This window comes from Larus michahellis, chromosome 9 (genome assembly GCF_964199755.1).
Source record: "Larus michahellis chromosome 9, bLarMic1.1, whole genome shotgun sequence".
NCBI classification, from domain to species: Eukaryota; Metazoa; Chordata; class Aves; order Charadriiformes; family Laridae; genus Larus; species Larus michahellis.
The window spans coordinates 41,676,172-41,689,363 of record NC_133904.1 but is presented as its reverse complement, the minus strand read 5'-3'; the positions used below and the strand labels follow the sequence as shown (position 1 = coordinate 41,689,363).

Below are 13,192 nucleotides of genomic sequence, written 5' to 3'. Positions count from 1 at the left end.
CGCCTCAAGGAAGCTGCCAGCCTCTACCCAAGGCTAAGGGATAAATGTCCTTCCTACAGACCTTGCACCAGCTCTCCAGTGATTTGATCCTACAAGCCAGGCCATCAACTCAGCCCGGTTACAATACTCGTGTCCTGAAAAGACAGACAGGCCCTGGAAAAAAGGATGTGAGAAGATACACAAATATTTTCCCAGGTAAAAGCTGTCAGGTGAAACAGGGCCTTTCCTCTCCCAACAGCCGTCTATGGCGATTCTTCCATCATCACCAAAGAGCAACCTGAACAGGAAAGGCACAGGGAGGCTTTCACTTAAAGATGGTAACAGCCAGCTATTACCTGCCTCCCAGAGGCTCGCTCCAGGGCATAAACAGAAGCCGAAGGACAGGGGAGAGCTGAGCCAGGGAGCCTGATCCTTGAGGACCCTGGCTCTTGGGGAAGGAGGAGCTATGGAGCGCTTTGCGAAGCACAGCCTGAGAAAAAATAGAACGTGAGAACGGTGCTATGAGGAGGGCTGATTCAGGACATGTCAAGCTTGACATGGCGAATATACAGAGCTGCGAACAAAGGCCTGATTTTTAAGGCACTTCTGTATCTTCTTTTTTAAGCCACTATCCGTATCAAGCTGTGGGACTTCAATCACCCTGACACCTGCTGGATAAGCAGCATGGCAAGACGTAGGCAATCCAGGAAGACTCCTGGAGTGCATAGAGGATAACTTCCTAAGCCAGGTAATAGACAGCCCCACCAGAGGGGACGCGATATTGGACCAAGTGAGCTAATCGGTGATGTCAAGATTGGAGGCAGCCTGGGCTGCAGTGATCAGGCACTGGTGGAGTTTGCAGTCCTAAGGGATATGGGTCAGGTGAAGAGTAAAGTCAGGACCCTGAAGTTTAGGAAAGCAATTCCAGCTGTTCAAGGAGTTGGTCAACAGGACTCCCTGGGAAACTGCCCTCAGGGACACGGGAGCAAAACAGAGCTGGCAGATCTTTAAGGACACCTTCCACAGAGCGTAACAGCTCTTGATCAACAGCCAGATCAAGATCTTGATCTTGATCCTCTGATTGAGGAAAAGTGGCCACAAGATGCCACAGCAGTGCACAAACAACTCCTAAGCCTGACTCGAATGACACTCTGCCATGGGTACCACTAGCTAAATCCCACAGAAGCAACTGGAGAGATGGATCAGAAGCTGTACATCCACATCCATCCAGGAGCCCAGCATGAACTGAGAGCTGCCAAGAATAAAACAAGCGCTGTAATTGTATATCCTCATTGAAGGGTTGAATGAATGCACGAATGAAGTGCTGTGGGGAACCGTAAAGGCAATAAGATTATTCCTGCCACAGCATGGTTACAAAGCAAGTGGAGATTTCCAGCTTAAATGAGGTGTGTTCACGCTTCACGTAGCTTATTCCATTTCTACTTGCTGTCTTGTCTTTCTTTTGCTCACACATGCTTACAGTCCCTTCACAAGAGACTCGAGAAAAAAGTAACTGCAGTCTAAGCTACTTATTTCAGACACTGTGAAAGAGCAGCACGTTGAAAGGAAGCCGAGTTTTTGGGCACACCGTGGAAACCCTAAATCACCTCTGACAGAACCAGTAGGAACAGCATAAGCTAAAAGCTTTTGAGAGAAGAATTCCAACCCAGAACTTTTTCAGAGTGCTTTCAGTGTATAGGTACTGTTTAGGTACCACTTCTACCTCTAATATGAATTTCTTCAGGTCACAGACCTTCTGAGCTCTATCCGCAGGCAAAATCTGACACTGCATTGGTCCTTACTGCATCTCCATACACTTTTACATTATTTCATCAGATCACTAACAATCTTGCTTGTGTATACGGTCTTCAGGGATAAAAATTCTGGCTTTGGACTTGTTTTGAAAAGTGCCACATGTATTTATGGTGCCATATAAATAATATATCGCCCAGGGACTGCAACAGTGCAACCACGCAGGCTTTCTGTCAAACATTTAAGAGTAATACCACGGAATCAGCAATGAGGCATCAAGTTTATAAAAACAACTGTTATCTAACCCTGTTCTGCAGTGCCTAAGCATAATTCCACATAGAACTTTGCAGCATGTGGCGGCATTAAAAATGTCTGAGAATGTTTGCACAGGCCTCAGTCATTTCTGCCAGGAGCGAAGGAAATCAGGTTTCTGATGTGCTGCTTCGTTTAGGAACCACCCATGCCTTCTCCTCCCACCCTGGGGCAGCAGTACCGTACCTGTACTAACACGGCTCTCTGCGGCGCGGGGGTGCAAGGGCTGGAACTGCTGCCAGACCCCATCCTGGCGTGTGGCGTGGCTTCGTGCCCCAGCACCGCTGGCCACTGGAGGGAAGGCTGGATGCTGTCACTTTTCTTTTTTCGGTCCTCGGCCTGAGGAGGAGAAAAGCAGCAACAGGTTGCACACTGAGCCTCAGGATTTGCAGCCTGGACGTCCTCCAACAGCAGCCCAGTGTGCATCGACTCCAGTGGACCTCCCCATCGGGGAGAGGTCAACCCTGGCACAATATGAACCATTATTGCCTCTCCATTTGCAACCCTTCCTTTTCCATCAAGTTTCTAAACTGCAGCAAGGAAAAGGGCCCGAGTTGCCATCTGCTGTATTCTAGGCCATCCCGTTTGCTGCAAGCTGGGATTTGAGCTGGGAAGAATCATTTGTCTGTATTTACTTATCTTTGACAACATGCAGCCTGTTTCGCTGTGCATTTATTACCCCCTTCTACAACCCTGACATTACTCCATGTTGCTTTCTACTTTAAAACGCTTTTAACACTCTATCTTTTGGTATATTACTTGCACTATGGAAAAGACTGCGGAACACGATCTAGAAGGAATAATATTTCCTGAGGGCATTGCTTGTTACAAAAATCTTTATCCTATTGTTTTGACCCCACTACTCTTTCCAGTTTCACTCATCGTGACTAATTCCCATTCTCTAGTGTAAATCTTCAGCATATCCTCTGATTCAGCAGCCTAGAAACAGCTCTACACAGTAAACTAGAGATTAATGCCACAAAACCACACAGTTATCTGTGTCTGGGTGGGCATTCTTAATGGTATCTCTCACTAGATCTGGATGTTTGCGTCTATGTCAGGAAGGCAAGCATATTCTTAACACAGCCTAGGAAATTGCTGAGGAGATGGAAAATGATTCCACTTAGTCTCACAGATCTTGAATGGGGGAAAAAAAAAACAACACCAAAAAACCCTCACAAAAAACCCCACCTTATTAAAACAAGCAACCACAGCCAAATACCATGAAATTCTAGTCCCAGTGAACTTGATAGTTATACTACTCTTGAGGCCAGAGTTTCATTACTTGCAACTCCTAATAATGAAAGGCAAATTTTACCATAAGCAAGAAAAAAAATATGTAAAAATTAGAGTGGTTTCACTAAGCTGGATATGATAATTCACCTGCCACCTCTGTGCCCAAAGGGTGCTTGCGTGCAATACATTATGATCCAGATGCAAACTCACGCAGACGACACTCTGGGCTCCCAGAACTGATGCCAGGTCCTATTCCAGGCAATGAACTAGCGCAGCGTTAAGCCCGAGCTATGAGTCCCAGCCTCCCAGCTCCTTAGCCCTGGTGTGGTGGGACCAGACACAGCACAGAGGGAGCTCACGTCTGCACACACCAGGGGAAACCCTCCCTGACCTGCCTGCGATGGGAGGAGCGCACTGGCAAAGACAAGGAACTCCCAAGAAAGGATGCTGTGGCCCCAAACATGAAACTTGAGGCACTGGAGGGCTTTAGGGTTTTTCATATGTTTGTTTTTTAACGCCTCAATGCAACAATAATTCTGGCGAGCTTGCGTATATCAGTAACTGGTCCTGCAAATGCCACTGAGCCCCAAAAAGCATGCAAACTCGCTCTTGAGTAGGCTGTCTCTGTCCCCACGTAGATCTCTCCCAGAGAAACTGGCATCTCTTTGGCTAATAAACTGGGAAAGATGAGTATCAACAAGAACAAATTCACTGAGATATCATTGTTAAAAACAGTCAAAACTATAAAGCATTTTTAGATTGTTGCGAACAATTATAACTGCTGACGAAATTACAAAGTCTCAAACTTCAACCAAAAAATGCAACCCTGTACCACTAATTATGGTTTCAGTGGAAGGATCTGTGACTTCCAAGAAGTTCTGAGATTAAATAAGTGATATTATAAAATAATTTGTTCTTAGAACTAGAGTATATTATGGTAGCCATAACAACAAGAGCCTCGTGCTGTGAACCTAAAAGGCAGGCAGCACTTTATCTGCAATTGGTGATACTTTATTTCACTAAATTAAAAGTTAACAGTGACTGCACACTAGATTCCATAATACATTTCATTCTCCTACAAAGGGGTCATTTACGAAACACACGCCAAAACCAGAGATGAGTACTTAAGCTGACTTCTAACTACAATGAAGTAGAAGAGAAAGCTAAATTAACTCAACTGAGTTGCATTTTCTCCCCACCCACCGAAAGCCTAGCAAAGGCAAAGCATTTCTGTTGACTTTGATGTTGTGTATTTAGCAAAAGCGGCTTACTTCTCTGTCCGCACCCAATTTACTCCCCAGATGGAATAAGACCCAGCTCTCCGCCATCAAACAAATACTGATTTCAAGAGTTCACTCAAATTTCGGTAATGGTTTGTTTAATCAGTCACCGCAATAAAGGCTTTGGAGCCAGGGCATTTGGGTTTTCGACAGTTAAGTTGTACTTCAAACAGAATTATTCTCTTGTTTTCCCAAACTGCTATTCTAACAAGGAGCTTAATGTCTTTTGTTTTCCTGATTTCATATCGCTGCTTAGCTTTTTTGCATACTCTATTCAGCTATTAAAATTTATCATTTCAACAATCCTCGCAGTTTCATTTAACTGTTTATCTGTAGAGAAAATTTCAGCTAAGGGAACCAGTTGCAGCATGCACACACACAAGGAGGTGAGGAAGAGGGCACCTGCGTAAAGACTGCAGCAAGGTGTGAAGAAACAGAGCTCTGCATTCCCCTTACATACACGTGCGTGAGCTCCCCTCATGTCTTTGCCTGGGTATTTTGGGAAGACACTTTGCCTTGAATGAGAGAGACCATCACATCCACTATTTTACTTAGACACAGCCATTTGAGGTGGCACCTGTGAGCTGCTAAGATTTCTGACGTTGACCCAGACTTTAGTAACACAACAAATTGCACCACCTGTAGAACTGGGCTCACAATTAACATTATATCAAAAAGAAAAATAAGTGCGCTAGGAACGATGAGATGATATACGTGAAATGGACCTGTAGCTTTTCACAGTATGACAACAGTAAGCAGAACAAGTTGGTGGGCAGAAATACCTTCAGAGTTAACAAAAGAGTGAAATGCATTACAATTCTTAATTAAGGACTATATGTGGCTACCCCGATCCATCAAATCTTGTCTGCCTAAAATCCTGGGAGACAAAGAACATTTTCTTGTTAATATATCAGGCATCACAGCCTGACACTGGGACACAGAGATCTGTGCTTGGGAGGCATGATGCCGTTCCGCATCTGGGTCAATTTTGTGAAGCCTAAAATCAGACAAAGACATCTGCTAAGCCTCACATGATACTACCTTAATTCATGGGAATGACAGCTGGTTGACCAGAAGGCTCACCAGCCAAACCCTTCTCTGAACTCAAGAAGAAGTGACAGAGCAACCTTTCCTTTCCCTTATCCTCTACATTAATGAAAACCAAAGGCTTTACTGTAGCATAAGTGTGTAGTAAGACACAGGTCAAGCTCCGGATTTAGGTTTAAAGATCAGTCTGTTCTCCGCTTCAGCATTACTGCTTCATCATAAAATGCAAAACACCAAAATGCTACACTGGCTGAGACGGTACCTCTTTGCTTGTGCTGCTCGATGGAGGATGCACTGCTGAATTTGAACTCTTGGAAGGCTCCTTCTTCTTCTGCTTGTGGTCATGCTGGAGGGACAGCAGCTGTGTCTGATCTTTGGGGAGAGTTCGATGCACCCTCCTGTTGTGCTGCACATCTTCCACCTTCTGAAAGCAAAGAGTGATGAACCTCAGAGAGGACAATGCCTTGGAGGACAACCAAGTTGACTGCTGGAAATACTGGCTTTTCAAAGAACAAAGCACGCACAATTCCAGCAGAGCTGACAGAAGAACCACAACCCCAAGCAATAGGAAGCATAAAGTGACCCCAAACACTCTGCGTTTGGCTTTTGAAACAGCACATCAGAAAATCATGTTTTCTTTTTACTTTTCCTAAAACCAGAGGGCTTTAATCAAACACTCCATGCTTCTGTTTGATTACAAATCAGTTTGCTGCTGAAACATTAGAAGAACATTGTGGCCAAGGTGCCAGGCTTGACAATGAGACTTCAGCATTAAAACTAACCTCTGCTCCATTTTTATTTGTGAAAAAGAAGCGGTCCCGGTTACAACCCGAACAGAAACTGGAGACTGGAGATTTAAGCCTAGGTTGAGCTGATGCTGGAAGCTTTCAGAGTAAAGATATTTTAAATCAGATTGAAGTGACCGAAGACCATTTCAGCGCGGAGAAACGGCAGGGAGAGAAGTGGGAGAGGCAGTGTCATTGCTGTAGATAAGGAGGATGACTCAGTAACACGTAAGTTAACTCGAAAGAAGGCTGAATCTGAGAACAAGAGGCAGTAAATGCATTAAAAAATTCCCTCTCTGGTCTGTGACTCAGAGGATGGGAACACCCTCAGGGAACTGAGAAAGACATCAGCTACAAGAACAGGGAGCTGCGAATCGCTGTCAGTAAATGCTTTCCATACCTGCTTCTTTTCTGATTTCCTCTGTCCATCTACTATGAACCGTTCATCTTCCACAGCCCTTTTGTCTTCTTTACACCTCTCCTCTTTCCTCTGAGCGGCCTGAGCCTCTGGCCACCTTTGCTCACACTCCTGCTGCCTCCGTAGCTCCTGCTCTCGCCTCTGATGCTGCAAGAGAGCCAGGGAATAACAGTGCTTATTTTAGTTTGTACCCACCAATTACTTACGCCACTGTTCATCAGTCACAAGGCCCATTCCCTGCCATGCAGTCACAAACAGGGGTACCCGCCACACCGCGCAGCAGAAGCCGACAGCCACAAGCTGCCACCGCAACGACTGCCAAACCTGCAGTGAAACCTTTGCCCTTTTGGGAGCCGAGGGCAGATTTACCACTCGTTTAAGAAGGTATGTGAGATCTCTGTGATGGCTGGCAGCTAATCTAATGACAAACATCTTCCCATCATTTTGAGAAGGAAGGTTTTTTCCAGCATACCCCCCTGTTTTGCTGGAGCAGCACTATGCTTCACAAATGCCAGCTTGGGAGCCTTTGCACAACGCTTCAATTTCCATCAGATGCTCATGAGAAGAGACACGTTGGTGGATTGAGCAATGCCTCCAACACCACAGAGCGTCAGACAGCTGAAAAGGCAGCAGCTATCTTGTGCCATCTTAAACAGACGCAGGGCCAGGGCTCTGGATCAGACAGACAGACTCCAAATTGGGCAACGCACACAAGAAAGAAATCGGGATCTCTCATCCCATCTGCCGGGGCTTCCACCACCAAACAAACTCAAGCAAAATGCCCTTCCTCTTCTGCTCTCAACCCCCAGGGCAGGTTATCAGCAGGAGAAGGACAGAGCGCATTTAAAACTGTTGTGTTCAAAAGCGACACAGCTCTCCAAAGGCTAAAGACTACAACCCAGGTTGTGCTGACAGCTGAACGCAGCCTTCTTGCCTTTCAAGTGCTCTACGTGCACACTTTTTATTTGTGATAAGACATGGAACAACAATACAAGCCCCTACATCTTCCAGCCTCCTCCTCTGCTCTTTCTGCTGGTCAATCCGTTTCTGCCGCTCCGTCATCAGCTGCTTCTTGTATTTCTCCTGGTCCTTCAGCTGCTGCTGCTGGCGATGAGGGTCAGAACGGTTTTTGTTCTCCTGCTGCAGCCTCAGAAATTCACGACGGAGCGTTGACTCCCCCGGGAGATTAACTATGGAGCTGAAACAAAGGGCAGGTTTCTACATGACTAAACATAACATTAAAGAGAGAATACAAGGTGCATTGGGAATTGCTTGTTGTCCTGTGTTAGCAAATTAAGATGTTCCGATAAATCTCCAGCATGTTGACTATGCATCTGCACTTACTGTGCTACAAAACAGCCTGAAGCTGATTATTGGGCCCTTCACTTGAGAGTTTCCTCCCTGTCACAGGGGAATTAAGCAGCAGCTTATTACAGGCGTCTTATACTCGGCAGTTAAAGCTACCAGAGGGGATGTAGGAGATAAGGGATTCTGAGCAAGTTAAGAAAGCCATTCAGGCCGAGGAGGGCTGCCTTCAACAAGAACAGCTTGGGCAGTCAAATTTTCTATTCCAGTAATAAAATTAACCTTGGTTCTCCTTCGTCTTCATTCAGCTCATCATCTTCCTCCTCACTTCCACTGTAATCATAGTCCGTTTCTTCTAAAAAAAAAAAAGAGAACAATAAACAAACCCCAGTGGAGGATGCTGTTATTTAAGATGTGATCTTGAACTTTGTGTCTGAGCTCTCAACCTGAACGACATGTAGCTCAGCAGGAATTTAAAAGCCATAGGCTGCACTGGGAGTCTGAGGGGAGGCAAGATATCCACGTACACAATTCAAAATCTAGTTCAGATCGTGTTTCAGGGCAGCCCCTTTACACACTCCCACCTTTTCCCTCGACTGACTGTATTGGTTTTGCAAAACTAACCTATTTCCATAATTTGAAATAAATTAGGCTAAACCCACAGAGAAATCCAACCCCCATAACACCACCAGCAGAGGGGTTCTTCAGAAAGAAATTTAGATAGAACATAAAAGATTTGTACTGCCCTTCTCGGCTATCTACCTGTTGTATGGCTAGGCTAAGGCCTTCTGTAAATCCAGGCTTCCTTTTGTATTAAAGTGAATAGTTAGAAAAGAAACAGGTGTAATAAATTAACACTAGTTTTAGCACAGCCATTCAGAAGAAGCTGACCCACACTTTTAAAGTTCTCTTCAAGACTAATATGAAGGCAGCTTTTAAGGTATAATTTCAAACTGGTCCTACTCCACATTGCTGGCAACATGGCATGCTAAAGTAGGACTTAATTTTTTTTTTTTTTTTTAAGTCTCTATTTTAAAGTGTATAGTCTGGCATTTTCACACTGTTCTCCCTTTCAGGGGCACTTTGATTAAAAATAGCACTTTTCAGGTCAAAATATAACCATCTACCAAGAAGTGACTGTTATCATTGCATTCCCCACCCCCCATCTCCCAAAAGGCATTTGTGAGAAACTCTAACTCGCTATGCTTCCATTTGAACGTGCTTTGAGATTCATAGCTGAAAGAGGTGGCAGAATTTGCAACTACCACAGGAGTCAACAAATCTACATTGCAACAGCAATTTCATTTCAGGCACAAATACTCCTGTTGTCAAATCAATGCTCGGGAGTTTGTAAGTCACTTTCCAACCGTATAGCGCTTTCTGAGTTTGCCCTCATAGTCACTGATCTTCACGGTACTAATATAAAATATGCAGAAGAGGAGAAGGGGAGGGGGCAAGGAAAAATCGGTGGTCAACAGGCTACAGCTCGCTCTCCACTTTGCACAGCCCTCAGCCTGCTGCGCACAGGCATTTACACACGTATCATCCCCTCTCCAGCACTGCTTCTTCCAGGTTTTGTTCCGAAGAGCAAGGCTAGCGTTTGGAACAAACTCAGATTCTCTCTTCTTCAGCCACCCTATGAAGTGGATGATTCATTATACCCGTTTGTGTTCTGCTGGAGCTTGGGGGCCTTCTCGAGGTCTCTTTTGTGCACTCCACTGCAAAAGGCACTTTTGCCTCCGAAGAACTCGCAAGCTAAAATTACATGGAGATGCAACAAGCAAATTAAATGCATCGGGAACAGACTTGGAAACACTTGTTGAGTACTACTTAGACACTCGAGAAGTAGGGACCTAGACTTGGACTCCTCGCTTACATTAGCATCAGGATTGCTCTCAGTGAATCAGGGTCAGTCAGGCTCCAAAGACTTTAGCGCTTAAACACCATTAAGAACCTGGGCTTTGGCAAAGAGATCTTCAAAATGGCTCCACCAATACCAAGGACAACACTTCCTCACAGTTTTCCTGGTTCTGGTGTCTCAGTTGCGTCTGCCTTGTACTCTGCTGCCAAAAGTGGAAGAGGACCTACTCTCTGAAGTGCCTCTTATTTTGTTTTTGCCACGTTACCCTTTTCTCCTTTTTTCTTCCTGGTTCTGTCCAGGTGGTCCTTCAGCATGATGCGCACTTGCCGTTCATTCTGCATGTCTCGGATGAAAGAATGCTTAAGCAAGGTTTCAGTGGACGGACGATGCAAATAGTTTTTTACAAGGCAGCTTTCAACGAAGTTTAGGAATTTCTTTGACCTGAAACAGATAGAAAAGTGGAGGAAAACAATAATCCTTTTCAACTTGTGCACCACGCACTGCCCCTGAGTGACGGAAAGCACTAACTTTGCAAGGTTTCCTTTTGCACTGGAACTGCGTGAGACAATTTGAGTACATCCTGAGACCCGCACAGTGCTGAGGGCGAGCGATGGCGAACTCCACCCCGACCGCCCTCTCAGTGGAGTTACCCGGAATTTACATCTGGATCAACAAAACCACAATCCAGCCAAAGCAGCTCTTTCAAAAAAGCCCTTAACCCTTTTGATATGGTGAAGATTTTCTTTATAGACTTCATGTAAAAGACAAACTAAGTCTCCTGGCCACAGTGAGCGCCACTGGCCCCACAATGTCCACGCAGCCTTCTGACCAAGCGCTGACTCCAAGCAGCCCATCTAAGCCTTGCCCGTACTGCAATTTCAGCCACCAAACTTCAGCAATTGCAACGATGGCCACAGCTTAGGCAGAGTTCAAAAGAAAGGTAAAATACCTCTGCACCTGTGGTGTAACCCAGCACTAGGAACAGCCTAGGAAAGGCCTCACAGATCACCGCAGGATTTAACTAGATCATTGTCTCTGGACAAGAGAGCTCAAAATCCTCCTAAGCCCAATGCAGCAAAAATACAGTTTTTACACATCTCTTTACCATTTTCTGGATTTCAACTTGGGGGGCGGGTTCCGTGGGATGAGGAAGAGCGCTCTCATGGGGTGCATGTCACACAGGGCTGCAAAGGAAACCACAAGCTGTTGAAGGGTGCGCGTCCCCACAGCGTCCCTCCCTCCCCTGACCACGCTGACCCAGCCGGGCCAGGAGCCTGGTTCTCCCGACAGAGAGTAGTCCTCCACAAACACTGCCACTTCCAATGGCACAGCATCCGCCGCAGAGCCGTACCGCTAGTCAATGCAATTCACACTACAGCCAAGAAATAAAGCCTCTGAGCACACAGAAATCTTACATGACAATATGCTGTTATTGCCAGTTAAAAGAGATTTGAAAGAAAGGCTGCACGGCAGGAACAAGCACAACTTTCTTCGTATTTTTTTATATGTAAGGCTTCAGAGGGACATAAAAAGAGCTCACCTTTCTAATACACCAAAGGTTGTTTTTCGTAAGTAGAAGTTAAAGTTGGGATTGAAATACTTATCTAGTTTATTACATCTGGCTTATGGTTCAGATAAATATGCTAAATTTTAACCAAACTCTTAGCTACATCGTTCATGGCGTACGAGAAAAATGCAGGATGAAGAAAACCTGGTGGGAAGCGGAGAGCTCATGAACTGCGTCACTGGCACAGAGCGTAAATGACTAAGCACACATTTCATCTATTCTGTGTTTCGGGAGTATGAGCACCATTATTACACAATCTGCGACAGAGCCTACCCGTGCATTCAGGTGTTCTTTTCTCTCCAGCCCAATGTACTTCTCTTTAGTGTTACCATTGCGGAAAGTTGAAGCTACAAAGAACTCTGCAGAAAGTAAATACTGTCACATCTCATCTCACCCAGGCATTTTGTATCGAATTATGAATGTGCCCCATCTATCATGGAGAAATATCGAGGGTCAGAGGTCTTCCTTCACAAAACAGTTACTGAATGACAAGTGATAGGAACTATATGGAGGCTGATTTCTTATGATATACTGGTGTTCAGCAGTGATTCTCTTAACAGGAATGGATTTACAGCATTACAGGGCTAGTAAAAGCGAGAAGACTACGGTCTGGTAAAGCCTTCACTGTGGTCTTTTAATTTCTCTGGCTTCATCCACCTGCTGTTATTTCTTACATCTGGGTTGTTTTTGACTTTTTCCTCTGTATTTTCAATAGCACATGATACAGTGGGGATGGGGGGCAGAAGAAGTCTGGTTTCTAGCTATGGGTCCCAGAAGCTGCCGTACTACCGTAAACAAACCATAACGCAACAGAATATAATCCATGGCATTTCCCTGCCAAAACTAGCAAAAACATCAAATACAAGCATCACGAGGAATTAGCATGCAAAGCTACAAAGTCTCTCTCAAAGAAAACTCCCCAGGGACTCATGTCTCAGGACTAAGCATCAGCTACGCTGAAGCACAGTGTCTGAAAGTGCTCCTCAACTCCAGCTGGCTCCCGAGCGCTGCGGAAAACCAACTCCGAAAGAAGAACAGCCAAGTGTGTTCTTTAAAAACACAGCCTACGTGCTCTCCAGCTCAGGCCAGAGTATAATTTATTTCATCTCCTGTGCTCTCAGCAGTGACCAGATAACCCATCACATCACATCTGCTTCGCGGGCGCTGGGGCAAAGCAACCGATCCTCCGCGGAAACAAAAACGCACAAGGTCTTTGCATCTGCGTTGCAGCCCCTGATCGCAGCCACCGATCGCTGCCTGAGGGCTGCGAGAGGCTAAACTGGAGGAGCGAGGGCAGGCTGTAAAACTACGGCATTCTCCTGTCAGGTTGCGGATGTGGTCACGGACCAAAGCCATCACATGAGCAAATACAGTATTCATCCCAAAACCTGTGAGAATCAAGTCAGCCCCAGAGTAAAAATATAACCTTTGGGCCTAGCTTCTCCCACTGCTATATTGGTTTTTTCCAGTGAGCTAAACCCAAAACCACTCTTGTCAATTTTTTCTGCTAACGTGTCAATCACTTCTGCTTAGCTGTACCCACAGGCAGTGATCAAAGTGATGCTAACAAGAGCTCCAAGAAAAATTTTTTTGTTTCCCTAGGAAATGAAGGCAAGGAATCAAAACATAGACTTAAAGGGTCTAAAAAGG

At 45.3% G+C, this 13,192-nt stretch overlaps 1 protein-coding gene across 4 annotated transcripts in view; it reads right to left on the bottom strand.

Annotated features, from left to right (window-relative positions):
• NRK (Nik related kinase) overlaps positions 1-13,192 on the bottom strand; it is a 116,824-nt gene that overhangs the window by 42,028 nt on the left and 61,604 nt on the right. For 3 of the 4 annotated variants that reach the window (XM_074601813.1, XM_074601811.1, XM_074601814.1), the window contains exons 9-15: positions 11,081-11,159; positions 10,241-10,416; positions 8,397-8,469; positions 7,812-8,007; positions 6,792-6,956; positions 5,869-6,030; positions 2,230-2,382 (exon numbers count right to left, since the gene is read on the bottom strand). In XM_074601813.1, coding sequence (XP_074457914.1) covers positions 2,230-2,382; positions 5,869-6,030; positions 6,792-6,956; positions 7,812-8,007; positions 8,397-8,469; positions 10,241-10,416; positions 11,081-11,159 — 1,004 coding nt within the window. The remainder of the gene's footprint in view (positions 1-2,229; positions 2,383-5,868; positions 6,031-6,791; positions 6,957-7,811; positions 8,008-8,396; positions 8,470-10,240; positions 10,417-11,080; positions 11,160-13,192) is intronic. The other variant, XM_074601812.1, reaches the window with a different exon arrangement.